General features: G+C 31.1%; 1 protein-coding gene across 2 annotated transcripts in view; it reads left to right on the top strand.

The window, feature by feature from the left end:
* The window catches only part of LOC145325071 (G-protein coupled receptor dmsr-1-like), a 71,519-nt gene that overhangs the window by 45,085 nt on the left and 7,656 nt on the right, over positions 1-18,778 (top strand). The window contains exons 5-11 of one of the 2 annotated variants that reach the window (XM_080167913.1): positions 2,540-2,658; positions 4,972-5,054; positions 5,941-6,044; positions 8,413-8,484; positions 11,669-11,728; positions 12,417-12,461; positions 15,575-15,829. In XM_080167913.1, the coding sequence (XP_080024039.1) occupies positions 2,540-2,658; positions 4,972-5,054; positions 5,941-6,044; positions 8,413-8,484; positions 11,669-11,728; positions 12,417-12,461; positions 15,575-15,829 (738 nt within the window). Of the gene's footprint in view, positions 1-2,539; positions 2,659-4,971; positions 5,055-5,853; positions 6,045-8,412; positions 8,485-11,668; positions 11,729-12,416; positions 12,462-15,574; positions 15,830-18,778 lie in introns of both variants that reach the window. The other variant, XM_080167906.1, reaches the window with a different exon arrangement.

Here is an 18,778-nt window from a genome sequence, read left to right as displayed (position 1 = left end):
ATGGGTGGACACCTAGGGAGGTGTATCCATCCCCCTTAATTTTACAAGGGTGGTGTAAACAACCCCTATACCAACCTTTTGCACGCCTTTGATCTTAACTATACTTTTAGAGTACATAAAGTTGTAAATTCAGTAACTATTCTACAAAAATTATCTTCCTAAATTGATATATGATTTTCAGGGTAATCTCCGGTGGACTAAACATTAAAATTTTATGAAAAAAAAGATATCTTTGGAACATGCATGTCTTGAAATTATCCCCCCTTTGTACTCAATACGCATTTTTATTTCTAAGTGCGTCAATTTTGCGTTTAAAGATACCCTTAGTTTAAGCATTAATTTCTCCAAAAAATGATAAAAAAAGATAAATTTTTTTTTGATAAAATGATAAAAGTATATGTAAAATGAAATAACCAGCAAAAAAAAATACAAAACTACGTTAAATAGAACGAAAATTAGAGCGTTTTGTATGCCTTATAAAATGCGTATTTCTCATGAAAATTGTAACGATTTAGTGCTTTGAGTAAAATGTTTACAAACTTCTCGCTTTTATAAGAAAATAGAGCCTTTGTGTCTGAAATATAAGACTTTTATAGAATTATTTTAAAATATTGGAAGCATATACTGTTTAATTTTTGTTCTGTTTTTATATTTACAAAAGAATACTGAGGAAGTTTGATCATAAGAATAGCGTTAAATAGTTGGGAAAGATTTTTGTGTCAATACATTATGGTTACTTATTGAAAAAACAAAGCCATATTAGCTCTCACAGAAATAATGAGGGCTCGGCAGCCGCGTGTAAGCCTCGTCGAAATTGTCATTTTATAACTTAAAAATTCAGCTGGATGTTTAAACCTGTAAAACAGACAATCCAACTTTTGTAAAATAAGTTTTTGTCGCACTAGCGGATTTGCTTAAGGCTTAAGCGCGGCTGCCGAGCCCTGAAAGTAATGATTAAGTCGCATATAGTTATACATAGTCGACAAAATCCACTGGGATTAAATATTAAAAGTTCTTCTATGTTTAAGTTTAACATGGTTTAAATAACAAAACACGCTAGGAATGTATAAGAATGTAAAACAACGATGTCGTAAACTTTTCCATTTACAAAATTAAACTTTAGAGCCATGAAATAACAAATAAACTTTTTCACTTAAAAATATTTTGATTTTTAATCTAAAATTTATAGGGTTTTTTATATCCATAACAAATTCTAAACAATGATAAAACGAAAATATGAATTCAATTGTTTGTTAGCTTTTCATTTCAAACTTAATTATTTTAATGGAATTTGACAAATTTTAGTGAATTTAGATTTTACATTAAAAAAGAAATTGTACTTAAGCAAATTAATTTAAAATTCATATTTATTGTTTTAATATTTTTAATTTCCAAAACATTGAGTTTCATTCTTTATGACAGATTTCAAAATATATCTAGTATATATAACTATAAACAAAAGATCACATGTTTCTAAACAAAAGTTTTTGAAAATTTAATCTTATAATCAGGATACTATATTTATAGTCAAACAAGGATGACAACATGCATCCATAAAAGCGGAGCATATAAATGGTCGGAACTGAATAATCAGAATATAGATGTATAAGAGTCGAAGAAAAATTGTAAGTAAATTTGTTGGAAAACTGCTTCATACAGGATAATGTTTATGGACATACTTACATTTTTAGGACTTTATTATAGAGTTGCTTCGCTTTTAACATTATATTTTGTTGTCCCAGGAATCAATATGCCAAAAATCAGATCAATCGGATAATTAGATCACATAAAGATTCGTTGTTAAAAAAAATCAACATGTTTAAAATGGACGTACGGACATTCTGGTAATGATTATAGAGTTGCTACGCTTTTAAAATCGTACATAACTACTAAAGGAATCACCATGCAAAGTTTGAAATCGATGGTACAATTCTAACATGCCTAAATTAACGAAAAAAACTATCCGTTACGGACGTACGGACGGACGGACCGACCCTAATCATAGAAAAGCTTCGCTTTTTAAAAACTACACGTACGTTTCAAAGAGCTTCTCTATAATTAGCTCTTTTGTTAATTTAAGCAGGTTAGAATTGTCATATCGATTTCAAACTTTGCAAGTTGATTCCTATAATAGTTAGATACTACTTAAAAAGCGCAACAACTCTATAATCATTACGGCCATTTAAAACATGCCGATTTTTTTCACTTTGTTTGACAACATATTTTGTATTTTACAATTAACATATTCATCTGATTTTTGGAATACTGATTCCTATTACAACAAGGTACAATGCTTTAAGCGAAGCATCTCTATAATCATGTGCTAAAAATGTGAGTATGTCCTTAAACAGCATCCTGTATTAAGGCATTTTTGCAACAAATTTATTCACAATTTTGTTTAGACTTATAAAATTACATTCTGCTCATTCAATTTTGACACTCTTTAAGTGTTAATGTTCGTTTGTTTTATGGATGTTGTCATCCTTGTTTAATAATGCTACGGGTCAATGACCGAAATTAACAAACTATTTATTTCCAGAGGGCTCTGGAGGACCGGTTATCCTGGTACTGGGGTATTTTCATGTGGTTCCACGTCAACTTTACCATCACCATCCACAATGTTTCCATCTGGATAACTCTGTCTCTGGCCATCTGGAGGTAAAAACTTCCAGGGATCTAAAGGGATAAGACAATGGCCGATAAATTGATGTGCAATACATCCCCAATAATGATATAAAAAATTACCTCTTTGTAGATTAAAATTTTTGGTTGAAACGTTTAAAAACTAAACTTAATGAATCAACCAACCAAAATTCATTAAATTCCCCAAAGTTCTTAAGCCAATGAATAAGAAAACGTTACTCCATAACTTTGGGGACTAGTGTATTAAACTGGTGCGTTGTCCCTTTCCATCTCTGATATTATTTCATCCCTGCAGTAGTGGTTAGATGGGATAGTCTGTGAAATTATACATTTTGTATCAAAGTAATCAGTAATTTTAAATCTTGCTGATGTTTGTAATGTTGTTGTTGCATCCCACAAGAAAATACCAAGAGCATTGTTAAGTTTAACAACCCAACCGCCAACCAACCATTTGTTTGCACAACAATCGACTTAATCTACTTTCTATGTATTGTTTTACAGAAAAAAGTATTAAATTTAGCCATACACAAATAATTATGTTTTATTGTCAGAATTCAGCTAATTATTACTAAAGCTTTTCCTTTCCAAAATGAAATATGGTATAAATACTAGTGGATCATTAAAAATATTTTGGGAACTTTTTTATTTTTGGAGGGGTTGGGGGGTGTCCCACCCCCCAAGAAAATAGCTTAAAACCATTACTTATTACTTAATTTTAAAGAAGTTTACTAAATAAATTCTAAAATGGTGTAGCTTTTCTATAAATGAGTGTGGCTGTATTTCTGCTCTTTTTCTGGTTCTTTTTTCTTATAAATACATTGTCAACTCCTCTTGATTCATTATTTACCTAAGTGGTGTAGCTACTCTGTAAGTGATCTTATCCTTCTGACCTTTAAAATCTCATCTTACATTTTTATCTCTTTTCATATCTAACTGTTTTGTTTCTTCTTCTGTCTTTGATTTAAACCTTTTTTATTTTTTTTCATGAAGATTTAGGAAAATTGCATACAAATTTTTATGTCTTCCCTTTTAATATTTCCCTTTAAATAATGTCTTTATAGCATCAATGAAAATGATGAAGTTCTGACGTGTTTCCAACAGTTTAAAGTTGATATTTGATATGTTGGCCGTATGTGGTAGCTTCAAATTTATTAAACTTTCCTAGTTGTCAGCTGAGTTTTAGTTTCCGATGTTGTACGTTTCACCCTCATCCTATCTCAATATTTACTACTAGCTAAAAAACCTTCAAACTTCCAGTGAAAAACTACCAAAATTTGAAAAATTTAAATTTTGAATGTATAATCTATAATAAAAGTAGCTTGATGTCTGTCCGTCCGTCCGTCTGAAGCTTAAGTTCTCGGTAACCACTGAACTGATCGGATTCTACTCTTCAGGGAATATACCTACTGATCCTGTGGTGGTTTTAGGCTATTTTCTTGGGGGGTGGGACACCCCCAACCCCCCCCCCCCAAAAAAAAATCCCCCCTCATTTTTTTATTTTTTAGAAGATTTCCTTGGTCCTTTTTTTTGTAGAAGATTTCTTTGGTCCTTTTTTTTGTAGAAGATTTCCTTGGTCCTTTTTTTTGTTGAAGATTTCCTTGGTCCTTTTTTTTGTAGAAGATTTCCTTGGTCCCTTTTTTGTTGTTGAAGATTTCCTTGGTCCTTTTTTTATCACCTCTTGGGGCAAAGCCTCTAGAGGCTAGGGGCGAAGCCGCTAGTGTATAATAAGATGTCTTATCATTTATTTTTAAATTAATGTAGCTGAAAATAGCCTTTGCAATAGTTTGGTTAAGGTCGTACAACTTCAGAAAATAGGGAACATATGGGAAATCAATTTTCAGTTGATCTTATTAGTTGAAAATTGATTAAATCAAGATGTATCAGTTACTAGACTAAAAAATGAACTATTGGCCAATTTTATTCGTGCAATGATTCTATAATTGATGTCTTTCCGTCCAAAGATGATCAGTGGCACATTGAATTACTTAAAATTTTCTCTTTATTTAAGAAGCTAGTATATAATTCACTTTGTTTGTCCTTAACCCTATGGGGGAAATGGGATTTTCTCGGCTGCTATTTAGAATAGACGGCTGATTTTTTGTTTGGCAAAGTGCCCTCTTCCCAAAGAGCATCCAGTAAATATTTTACTTTTTCCTTTAGTCTGTCGGTTATGCACCAAAATTGATAAATTATTATAAAGGTATCATGATTCTACAGTGTTTAATAATTACATATTCTCCTTCATACTTTTTTATGACCACTGAAAATCTGTATTATAACTCATTTGTCTATCCATCAATTATTTCGAATTTATATTTGTTTGTGCAGGTATATTATGATCCGTCATCACGTAGCAGCTGTAAGCCTGTGTACAATTCCCAGATGTAAGATCCTACTGCTTCTTGGCTACAGTAAGTATCTTATATTAATATACAACCTTCTAGCGGCCACGCCCCTAGAGGCATTTAGGGGCACTTGAGGGAGAGGGGGGGGGGGGGGTCGGCCACCTCTGTAAAAATTTAAAAACAAAATTTGACATAATTTTTTTGGGATGGTTTATATTTTTCTGAGGGGGGCGGTGTTTTTCCCACAAAAAGATGCTTTACTGCAAAAAAGAACCTCATCGTTTCTATCAAGATCCTTCGATACACACAGACATTTTTTCTTTCACATGTACTTGACAAAACCATGAGCACTAGAGGTCAACAGCTGTCCTCTAGGGCAATGGAGGATAAATTTCTTATTTTCCTAAAAGAATACTTTTGGATTCAATTTATTTCCACCAAATATTATGTTTCTGTAAAATCAATGCATAAATCCCTTCAAGAATATTTACTGTAACAGAATCAAACTTTAAAAATGAGAGAAAAGTAAAAAATAAGTATTTTTTTATTGATTTTATGGTATCTGAGCATATAAAAAGGTAACACCCAAATTTGTCTTTTTTGTCAATTTTCCTTAAAATATGGAGATATCTCAAAACTGATTGATGGGGCTTGTAAAGGAAGTATTTGAGCATCTTAGGTCGAAAAAGGTCTATTTTGTAAGCATTTTTGACTGAGTTGTGGCCAAATATTGATGAAACATATAAAAAAGTAACACACTTTATATTCCTTATTATAGTTGTACCAGTGTTGTTGACCATACCAAACATGATGGCTATGATGATCAAGGAGACCTACCACATGAACTATATATTTATTATTATAGTTGTACCAGTACTGTTGACCATACCTAACATGATGGCTATGATGATCAAGGAGACCTACCACATGAATTATATATTGATTATTATAGTTGTACCAGTACTGTTGACCATACCTAACATGATGGCCATGATGATCAAGGAGACCTACCACATGAACGAGGAGGGCAGGAATGTCACCACTTACACCATCCAGGTATGCACCCACAAATACATGTCACAGGATGTGTGTGTGTACCGAAGGATCTCGCTCACCGCTGAACTGATATGGTTCTCCTTTACAGGGTAGCTTCTTATAGGTCTCAGGGACGTATATATAAATATTTAGGGGGATTTTAGGGGGAGTATAAGCATAAAAAATAATGTAATGTCTTTTTACCTGACAAATCTCTGTACACGCGCTAAGAATACCTAACTTAAAATAATATTAAATTAATATTTTCATTAAATCTAATGAAAAATATATTATTGTTATTTTCATAAAAATTACTTTTTCTGCTCTTGAAAAAATGTCAAGTACCTGACAAAAAGAAAAAACTTTTCTTTTAATTATTAAACACTTTTTACTTACAAAACTTTTTTTTACAAATTGTGGTAAAAACACTTTGCTTACAAATTCTTACATTAAAAATATATAAAAGTTTATTTAATTTATGAAGAACACCTTTTTATCGCAAATTTAGGTATTTGGTTGTTATATAAATTTTTGTACTTAACATAACTTTTTTTATCATTATAAAATCTAATTTTGTTAAAATTCTCTATTCTTATACTTTTAGAAATAATTATCTGTATAAATAAACGTTTCGTCCCCAAAAAAACTATTGTGACTAAATTTACTTTTAAACAAGGATGACAACATCCATAAAAGCGAAGTACTAAAACGGTAGGACAAACGGATATTAACACTTGTATAATGTCTGAACTGAATAATCAGAATATAAAAGTATAAGAGTTAAAGCTAAATTGTAAGTAAATTTTTTGAAAAACTGCTTGATACAGTTTAATGTTAATGGACATGCTTACATTTTTAAGACTTGATTATAGAGTTGCTTCGCTTATGATATTGTTCTTTGTTGTCCCAGGAATCAATATACCAAAAATCAGATCAAACAAAATTTGTTGTTGAAAAAGTAGAAAAATCAACATGTTTAAAATGGACGTACGGACATTCTGGTAATGATTATAGAGTTGCTACGCTTTCTAAATCGTACCTAACTACTACAGGAATGATAATTTAAAGGTTAAAATCGATAGGACATTTCCAACATGCCTAAATTAACGAAAAAAGCTATCCGTTACGGACGTACGGACGGACCGACCCTAATTATAGAAAAGCTTCGCTTTAAAAAATACATAAAATAAAAATTTAATTAAATTTATCAAGAATACTTTTTCCTCGCAAATTTAGGTATTTGGTTGTTATATAGATTTTTTTACTTAACATAACTTTTTTTATCATTATAAAATCTAATTTTGTTAAAATTCTCTATTCTTATACTTTTAAAAATAATTTTCTATATTAATAAACGTTTCGTCCCCCCCAAAAAAATATTGTGACTTAACTTACTTTTAAATTACATTACATAACTTAAAGCTATTAAAGTTATGACGACAATATGATGTCATAAAAGAGTGAAAGAGTCCAATAATTACTTTTAAATTGCCCATTTCATAGTACTTTTATTCAGTAAAATACTTGTTAACAAAATAAAGAAAATAAATTGAAAACAAGTATATAATGTATAATAAAAGTTTATGAATAAAATCAACAAAAACATGAAAATAACATATTTAAAAAAGAACATGAAAGTATTATGAAGTATGTTTAAGGAAAATATGCAGGCAATTTTGTGTTGGATTTTTAGTAGGAATTGTCAACAAATCAGTGATTATAAAATTTATTTTTTTAGAATTTTGTTCGTTTGAAGCCTTTTGATATCTGCATTAATGAACAAGAATAGTTATTTCTCGCAGCGTATTATAAACAGCTTTTCGCGGATATAAAACGTATAATTATAACATTAAAACTAGTTTTTTTTTATTCCCGAGGTGCCGAAGGCACGGGCTAAAGAAACTGGTTTTAATCTTATGATTGTACATTTCTATATTCGTAGAAAACTGGATATAATACGATGATAGACATAGTTTTTTTTCGTATTGATTAGAACCGGTTCTAATCCACCGGATTCAAATGAATAAGATAAAAGTCTTTACCCTTCTTTTAAAACAATTTCATTTGCAAAAATATGTGTTTTTTTTTGGGGGGGGGGGGGTTGAGTTACCCTTTTAATACCCCACCATCCACCCAACTTGGCAAATTATAGATTAGCATATCTGCTTAAAAGATTGAAACCCTAAGAATTTTAAAAAGAAACCTTTAATTTTAGTTTTGCGAGGAAAAAGAGGGAGATAATTTCTATTTTTTTTTGGGTGGGGGAGGGGAGAATTGGAATCAACCTTTTAATACCCCCCCCCCCCCCCCCAACTGGCAAATTATAGATTATCATATCTGCTAAAAAGATTGAAACCCTAAGAGTTTAAAAAGAAACCTTTAATTTTAGTTTCTCGAGGAAAAAGAGGGAGACAGGCTTCTGTATAGAATTACTGTTTGGTTCTACAGCTTCTTTCTAAAGGTAAACTCATTTGAAAATCATTAATTAACAACACAACGATTATGAACTGTACATGTTTTTTTTTACATATGATATTTTATATACTTTTTAATAATGTAAGAAGATAAAAACCTCTAATGTAGTCTTTACTCTTCCGTTTTGTTAAAAAATTGTAATATTCGAGGAAAAATAAATTTAAAACTCTACAAAATGGGACCTGAAAAAGCCTATGTTCTAGTGAATGATACGAGTGATTGAAAAGATGGGGCCACTTTTACATATGCTACGCATTAAAAAAGTTATATGTATTGTTTTCATAATAGTGTTATGTCTTCGTTAATTGGATATTTTATTACTGGGATCTTACACTAGATTTCATGTTCTCTAACACGCAGCGGGCTTAAATAACGTTATCTTCCCTTCACCTTTTTTATCATATACCCTGACCAATGAATGAGTTCCATGTTAGCAAGCTCATTTTACGACAATTTTCCTCTCTTGTCATAATATCCACGTATATTCTATATCAATTCTTTGATCTGGTACCTTAAAGACGTTTTCTTGGGTCTCTTAGGGGGTTTTACGCTATTTCCTGAATTCCAAAAAGGATCTTTATCCCATCCAATGGTTTTTAAGCAGACATATGAACAGCCTGTTACTTTGTATTCTAAATTGTATAAATTATTCTCCAGGCTTCCTAGAATTTAATTCATAAACAAAATAATAAAAGTCCAACTCAGCACTTGTAAAGTCAGGGATACAGAGATAGGAAACTTGAAAATAAATTGATCATTCCCCCAATCAAACAAGGACAATAATTCCCTTCCAGAAGTAAGAAGTAAGGATGTGTGAGAATGTATATTCAATTTAACTTACTCTATCGAGATGTTGAGGTTATGTAGGCATAGAGTTATATAGAGAATTGGAGTTTTATATTTCTATTTACCTTTTCCTTTACCCATGAAGAAAAAAATTATAAATAGAATTCAGCCCACAAAGTATTAAATGGTGTGAAATTTTGTGCGCAACAAGCGCACAGTACCAAATAATATTATTTCTCGTATTCATTCGAATCCGGTGGATAGGAACCGGTTCTCATCCATACGAAAAAACTATGTCTAGCATCGTATTATATCCAGCTTTCTACGAATATAAAAATGTACAATCATAAGATTAAAACCAGTTTTTTAGCTTATGCCTTCGGCATCTCGGGGCTAAAAAATGGTTTTAATCTAATAATTGTACATTCTATATCCGCGGAAAGCTGTTTATAATACGATACGAGAAATATTTATTATTGTAGTTAATAGTGGATAATTAAAGGGCAATGTTTTAGCAGTTTTGATAGCCTTTGATGATTTAATTGTCTTAGTAGCGCAGTATTATAAAGCTGACAAATTATTAAGATATAGAGAATTTTATGTTGTTATTCAGTATTGACAAAATTTATGAGCAATGTCCTTTATAAACAAGGAAAATATGGGAATAATTTTAAAGTATAGCCAAAAAGAAGTGTTGATTTTAAAGTGACGCACGCACGGACGTACAGAAAGTAGGTTTCTAGTGGCCGTGATCGAACACCAATAAAATTCCTGTGTTTCAAGTCGGATGAACGCTATTAAAAGAAATTTAATATGCAAAAATTCAAATTCTCAGAAAAAAAAGAAAATTTAGAATAAATTGTGTCTACCATAAACAGAGAGGAGACCAGGTCATCGGTTTAATTAATTTACAACCATTCTTTCCCTCAACAAATTTACCTGTTTATTACACTTGTCCCCAAAGTTTTACAATAACTTTGTACTTTGTTTTCTTATTCGTTGTCTTACAACTTTGGAGACTTTAATTGAATTTTTAAGGGATGATTCATTACGTTGAGTGTCCAAACGTTTAAACCACTAATTGTAATCTACAAAAAGGTTTTATTTTGTGTATCAACATTGGGGATGTACATTTATTGTCTTATTTACTAAGTATATTTGCGATAACTTTTATTTAATGAAATGTTCCAATTTTTAACATGTACAAAACGGCCTGCTTAATTGCTTCAAGATCCATGTCAGATCTATATAGGAAATAAATGTCTATAAACGAGCTCAAGTTTTCCAAGGAATATATGATTAAAACTCATAGTGCTCCAATAATCCATAATAAACTCTCATTGCCCATAACGATAAGACCCATTATTTTACTTTATTAAAAATAAATTTATTTTTTTAATTTCATGTTGCTATTTACCTTATATTGATGTACTTAATTTCTAATCATAAAAAAGAAAATTAAAATTTATAATATAATAAATTTAAGAAAACTCTGTTTTAAAAGAATTCGATTGTGGCGACACTTTGTGTGGTCAAATATTAAACTAAAATTGTAATCATCATCATTAACCCTTTGGTGATGGTAATGTAAAGGAAAAAATATAATTAAAAAAATCTTTTTAAAATCATTTAAATTATTAAATATTTACTTTCTTTTAAATAGTAATGCCGGGTGAGGAAAATAGATTTATTGAGAAATAGATATGCATAAAGAAAACTAGCCAATAGGGAGATAATTATATCGAGCCAACTCTAGTCTCTTTATATCCCTGATACAACTCGCATATTTCATGACTAAATTAACATTAGATAAAAATTCACTATCTACATTTTATGTAAATCTTCTTATTATGTTTAGAATCAAAGCTACTGTAAAATTATAAATGTCTGTGTGTGAATCTGCTATTAGCTCTTTCTCGCTGAAGGCACGGGCTAAAAAAACTGGTTTTCATCTTATGATTGTACATTTTTATATTCGTAGAAAGCTGGATATAATACAATGCTAGACACAGTTTTTCAGTATGGCTGAGAAACAGATATAATATAATTGGCTTCGAAGTGATTCAGGAAAGCTTCTTATTATTTTTGGTCTAATTTTAGATATTACAAGGATAACAACATCCATAAAAGCGAAACTTAAGAAAACAGACAAATGAACATCAATTCACAAGAATTCGATTATCATCTGAAGTAAAATTGCCTAGAATAAAGGATTAAATCACATGTCTAATCGTACTAGGTTTCAACCTTTATAAAAATCAAATTAATAAGATGACTTCAAACTGATATACGATTAATCTTAATTGTTGCAGAACTCTCAACTCAAGGTTTAAAAGGATATTTTTTGTTGATTTGAAATAATAATGAAATATTATTAATTTCAGCTAGTACCGTGTGTTGTGTTGACTATCTTCACAGGATTCCTCATAAGAGCCTTGTACCAGGTAAAACTAATATAATCTAATTATAGAAAGTAGCTGCTCTAATAAAAATTATCTTACAGTACGAAAAACGCAAAAAAATAATTTTTGAGTAGTTTTGCTATTTATATGAAAATAGTATGTTGAAATTATTTTGTAGATCCCACGTTTTATTTTAATAATTCCAAAAACTTGACAGACAAGGTATGGTTCATCTGAAAAGAAACTATTTTACCTAACTTAAAACCAAGTTTTTCGCCACTAAAATATCAGTTACCAGCTACCAAATTGTTTTCTGCTACATTGGTTAATTTTCAGTGGCCCAATTGTGAGTCGGCACAAGGGCATTGTGATGGGGAGATACAGTTAACCCCTTCTCCCTCTTTGTATTTTACTCTAATTAAAAAAAGAATTTTCCAACATATGAGCTATCGTTATTCCTGCCAAACCATGAGACGACCAACTAATATAAAAATAGGTTTTAGGTTAACTTTAGCAACAGGAAAACTTTACTATCCTCAAAATTAAAACAAGGACGATTTTATCTCTTTTTGGAAAAGCTTATTTATAAGGTAATAAGTAAATCATGTAACCAGTTATTTTGGGGAAACTTATCGGCCAGGGAGGAAAGAAAAAATGAAAATATTCAAACAAATTTAATTTGTAGAGAAACTTTGCTGATAAAAAATGTAAAATAAATTTAATTTTTTAGGCTGAGGAGAACTCTAACAGAATAAAGAATGGAGCTTCATACAGGGTAAGTAAATCATGATATTTAACAATCAAGATATTGAGTAAATAGCGGCTACGCCCCTAGAGGCCTCTCGAGGGAAGGTGGAGGCAGGGGTTTGTATTTTTTCTAAGGGGAACTTTCTTGGCAGGGTATGGGGCAATGTACAGTCCACAGTACCTTTTCTGGGCCCAAACGAAGCTTCACAGTAAAGAATATCCATATCGGTCCAGCAGTTAGCGAGATCTCACGCTAAATACACATAGATAGATAGACACCTAGTTACTATTCTTTAAAGATAAGGTGAATGAAGAGCTGCATACATTCAAAAGTTTGAATTATGTAGTTTTTGTTCACATTTTTATCTTGGCTTAAAATAGCTGAAAATATGAACTCAAGAATTGATTTAATTGTTAGTTTTTTATATTATTAAATTAGTCTGTTGTTTCCTAGAACAGCAAACGTTTTTTTTACAACTTACTTTGTCCGTCTGCCTCTTGAGATTTCATATCTTTAGGTTAAAGTCTCATTTTTATATATACAAATCTTCAAAACGAAAAACCAGTATTATTCAGGGATAAGACAATCTACGATAAATTAATTTCTCGTATTCATTCGAATCCGGTGGATAAAAACCGGTTCTCATCCATACGAAAAAACTATGTCTAGCATCGTATTATATCCAGCTTTCTACGAATATAAAAATGTACAATCATAAGATTAAAACCACTTTTTTAGTCCGTGCCTTCAGCATCTCGGGGCTAAAAAAACTGGTTTATTGATAGTTTATACCTGCCAATCAAAATTTAATAAAAAATATCCCAAGATTTAAGTCAGTTTAAGTAAAGATCGTCTTTATAAAACTTTGGGCACCAGTGTAATCTAAAGGCCAGTGTCCCCTCTCTCCCTTTTCACTTTTGCGTGATTTTAAAACACCTTTAAAAATTTTACTTTTTTACTTGATTTATGGTAGAGGTAACATATCTATAGTATAGATGTATATATACAGACAACTACCTCCCTTTATTTTAAAAGATCTCTTTCTTCTGCTTCTAAATTATTTCCTGCTACTGTGTTAATATAAGCAATACCATTGGTTGATTTTCAATGACCCAATAGTAGGGTTGCACAAGGTGGTTGCGATGGGGAGATACAGTTATTTAACCTTCTCTCCCTCTAGTGTTTTACTCTAATGCAGAGGTTTCAGATCAAATCGCTTTGAAATATTGAAACTTATTTTTGCTCCTGCGTTAATTTTCATCCTTGGTTTTTCATTACTTTTTTTTTACATAATGTATATAATAACTTGATTGGATAATAACATTATTTCCCTAATATTTTCATTATCATACAGTTGGGGAGTTGAATCCAATTTTATAGAAGCAGAAATATAATTTATGATTATGGTTTTGACCCTCTAAAAAACGTAATCTTCCATTCCACTTTCCCCTCTCTTGGTGATGATATCATCAACGCCGATACGACTTTTGAAATGTAACATTCCTTTTTCAATAGAGGCGAAACTGGAATGGTACATTAATGTTTACATATCAGCGTATTCATAAACATTGATTTCCTTATTTTAATCGACATAATAGTAATGGTATATTCTAGTTAATATTTTTATTTTACATAAAAAAAAATAATTATAAATAGTATTTTATACATTCCTACAATTAACATAATTTAAAATAGTATGTATAATTTCAATTATGTCGTTGTTAAAAGTGTAAACCACCATTCCAGTTTCGCCTCTCTTGAAAGTGAAATGGTACATTTCAAAAATCGTATCGGCATTGATGATATCATCACCAAGAGAGGCAAAATTGGAAAAGTAAATTTCAAAAATCATATCAGCGTTGATGATGTCATCACTAAGAGAGGGCAAAGTGGAATGGAAGATTACGTTTTTTATAGGGTCAAAACCGTAATCATAGATTTTATTTCTGCTTCTATAAAATGGATTCAACTCCCCGACTGTCATAATTTTAATTTATTTATAACACGACGACGCTATTAGAGGATCTGTGATTGGAAAAAGGTTAATTATCTCCATAAGTAGCGCAGCAAGAAAAATTTACAAAAATAGGACGAGGGGGGGAGGGGTAAAAGCAGTTAATGACCAGTTTATCTGTAAATTGTTTTAGGTGCTACTATAGGTAAAAGTATTTTTTTCGCCACTTGCCTCTAGGGGAGGGTAGAAGAGGTACTAAAAACGCCCCAATATCTTTATGAAGCTGTACTGAAAAGTACGGGAATAGTCCCTTTCGTAACATCGCCCCATAAGGGGCGATTCGTCGTATTTTTAAAATGGCTTTTTATAGGTTATTTTAGGTTAGGTTATATTGGGTTAGGTAATTGCTCCACAGGGTTAGGTAATTGGCCCCGCAGGGTTAGAGCCCGAAAAGCTACTGTGAAAAATACGAAGAATCGCCCCATAAGGTGAAATGTTACGAAAAGGACTATACCCAAAAGTACAATTGATTCTATCCAGCATTTTCCGAGATCTTTAACGTTAGACCAAAAACTTACTGCTTTTTAAATAGCAGCAGATTATTTTTTCCCAGAAAGGACAGACTTACTCGTAGAGAATCATTTATACAGAACCTTTGCTACTTTCTGAACATAATTACTATACATAATATATAGACTTATATAGTGCACCAAAAAGTACAAACGGTTAATTCCCTCATACCGTTACTGTTACACATACCAACTGTTTGAATAAATCGGTTAGGCTAGGTTAGGTTAAGGTCAGAAGAGTTTCATGTCATAGGGATAGGGCTTAAAGGGGTCAGAGTCGCCACAGAGTATATAAATATTTTAGGGGGGGGGGGGTGGGTTTGTTTATGCGTACTACCATAGTTAGAAATGTTGCGTATGTCTGCGTGTAATCTAAGACAAGGACTATTCAGAGAAGTTTTAATTTGGTCTAAGAAAAAATTCGTTATCCTTATTTTTTTCTAAAGCTGTTCTTTATATAATATAAACGTCAACTTATATATGTTTTTATACAGAGAAATATTTTTTAACCTTTTTAATGATTTTTAAAGAGATCCTTTTTTAAAATTTCCTGAAAGAATCATAATATTTTAACTAATTAGGTTCATTAAAAACTTTAATTATATTTTTGATTTTAGAGTGCCAGCAGAGATATTCAAAGAGACGACAAAAACATAGAAAACGGCGGCGCAACCACAGTCGCGGACGGAATTCCCGTCCCGCTGTCGGCCAGCGTTCAGAACAACCCGATGACGCGTAGAAACAGTAAGATTCCTGTGGCGAGCAGGAGCTCCAACCAGAGTAACAAGAAGAGACGGGGTCGCAATACCGACCGAACGACCAGACTTCTTATTGTTATTCTGCTTCTATTTCTACTTACAGAATTTCCTCAGGTTACCATAATTAGATTATTTACTGTATTATATGTAACAGGGAACATACATCAAAAACTGGCAAAAAAATATGACATTTTATGAAGTTAAAAGTTAGAAGAAACATTATAAAAGGTATTAATTCAGCCATGTTAGAATTGTCCTGTTGATATCCGACTTTGCATGATGATTCCTGAAAGAGTTTAGAAAGCGTAGCAACTCTATAATCAAGACCATAAAGTCGTATTTCTTATTTAGTCTAAACTAGTTTAGCTATTTTGACTACATTTTTGTAATTCTCTTTATTTTTGGAATATTGAATCCTAGGATGATTGGACACAATGTTATTAAAGCCTAAAACATTAAATAATTTCTGTAGAGATTTACACGTAGGGTTTGGTTCAGAGTTACATAATACTGAATATTAATTACGATATTTCTTTATATTTGCTTATGTTCGTTTGTCTTTCCGTCTGGTTTGTTAAGCTTCGCTTTTATGAATGTTGTCATCCTTAGTTTATTTCTAAAACTATCCTTTATTCCTGATCAGATCTATAGTATTTCTTTGTGGTATTGCATGCTAAACAAAAAGGTTTGGTGCAGTCAATTCAGAGATAGAGGAATAGACAAATAGCGTTAAATAATTTTTAAAAAGGCATAGCTGAATATAGAGCATTTAACAAGTTCAATAACTTAGAAATGACCTACAATTATTCCACTTAAGTTTTGATTTATACTACAGATAATCAACAGAAAAGAAAAGAAAAAAATACAAGGACCAATTAATAGCTACACTGTTTAGGAGAACAATACCGGTTCAGCGGTTAGCAAAATTCTTCGGTACAGACAGACTCAAACCTTACTACTTTTTATAATACGATAATTATTAGGTCCTATTAAAATGTTCGTCATACTAATTTGATAAAATTAAGATTTTAAAACTAAATACATGATGCCAAATTAAGTAAAGATGTTATGATATTACAGTGCAGGGGAAAACACTTCTTGGGGCTATTCATTTATAATATAAAAATAGAGAATAGTTATTTATTGCATTGTATTATAGACAGCTTTCCACGGATATTATAATGAGAAATTATAAGTTTAAAACCAGTTTTGTTAGATACGACTGGCTTATGGCCCGGGTTAACAAAACTTTTGTTATTTTTATTTTAATATCCGTGGAAAATTGCCTGTAATACGATGCTATACATGATTTTACAGTATGACCGAGAACCGATTCTAATTCAACAGATATTAATCGGTTTCGATGCCATACTGGAAATGTACTTTTTTGTATTATTGACCTAACAGTGTATCCATGAGTTAAAGATCTGGAAGGAAGGGTACATTGAGCTGTTTATTACACTTGTCCTCAAAGTTTTATAATAACGTTTTCTTATTTGCTGGCTCAACAATTTTAGGAAAATTTATTTCATTTCGATTGGTGTCCAAATATTTCAACAACTAATTGTAATCTACAGAAGATGTAATTTTGTGTATAGTCATTGGGGATGTACATTCATTTATTTGCCATTGTCTTATCCCTTTAAATACCTGGTTGAAAATACGGATGCAATTTTGCCCAACCAGCCGTTTGATGATTAATGATAAAATGAAGATTGATAATATGTATTTTGCACCATCTCAAATAATGTAATATTTTTGGTAAGAAAATTGAGGCATCGCCCATTGCTGTTAAGGGCTGCCTGAAAAGGAGCGTAACTTTACTTTTAAATCCACTACAAGAAGTTATTAAAGCTTATCCTAAATCCTTATCTGATCGGTTGAGGCTTTTTAGGGATATTTAGCTTTAAACAAAAACCGTATATACTACTTCTAAAGCAACATCCATCATCAAAACCATTATTGCAAATTTTTTTGCGCCAATACACCCCCCCCTACACTTTTTATGGCAATTTTTATGATCAGTTTTTAAGGCTTTTATTATGTCAAATAATATTTTTTTATGCCGAAAGGATTTTAGAGTTTTTATATTTTCTAGGAGCTAAAACTTCTACCTAAATTTTAACTAAAAGAGTTAAGAAAAAGTGTAAAACAAAAAATAAAATAATATTTTATTTTCAATTTCATTGAAATGGTAGTCAATACAAAATATGAAATATCTACTTTTGAATTTCATTGAAATGGTAGTCAATACAAAAAATGAAATATCTACTTATCAAACTTTTTCAGTTTGACATGGGTTTCTTGTATTTACTTTTATATTTCTTTTACGACTAGGTCTTCTGAATTTCTTTTTAAATATTTTTGTTAAAAGATGAAACCCATAGATTACAAGGCACTGTTTTAAAATGAATATAGAATTTACGTCAATAGGCAGGTGAAATTTTTTGGTTGATTTAGGTTGCTAACAAGGACCTCATTTATTGGTCAGTTCTTTAATCATGTACAATGAAAGGAATGGGTTGTATCGTTATTTTAGCCATCTGCGATAATCGCTTAATTAGAGTACATGAAAATCTTGTGCAACATCCAAGTATTAATATATCTATTCTTTTAAACTATTCTGATCTTTGATTGCAAAGCTTTGTGTACATGTTTCAACTGTGATTTGTAAACGTTTAGATGTCTAAAAAATATATCAGTTTTATTTGCATGCCTAAACTATCAGCATAATTTTTTGCAATTTTAATTTATTATTACAATATTGGAGAGAAAATAAAAAAAAATAGCTTTTAGTAAAAAATATATTTATTTCTGTTAAATTTATTAATCTGGTAGCTGTCTATAGTGCATTAGCAAAATGGGGAAAGCTGTCACTGCTTTTGGCCTACATATTCTATTGACGTCAGAAAATACCCTACACTCCATCTCTTTTCCAGTGGTTTTCTTTCCCTCTCCCTTTTCTATTTCCCTCTACTTTGACGTCAATAGAATAGGTAGGCCAAAAGCTGTGACATCTATCCCCATTTTGCTAGGGCACTAAAATCAGCTACATTAATCTGA

The sequence above is a fragment of the Acartia tonsa genome, chromosome 1 (genome assembly GCF_053477335.1).
Source record: "Acartia tonsa isolate MP-2025a chromosome 1, ASM5347733v1, whole genome shotgun sequence".
Taxonomy (NCBI): domain Eukaryota; kingdom Metazoa; phylum Arthropoda; class Copepoda; order Calanoida; family Acartiidae; genus Acartia; species Acartia tonsa.
The sequence above is the reverse complement of the archived record's forward strand: the minus strand, read 5'-3'. Positions and strand labels throughout refer to the sequence as shown.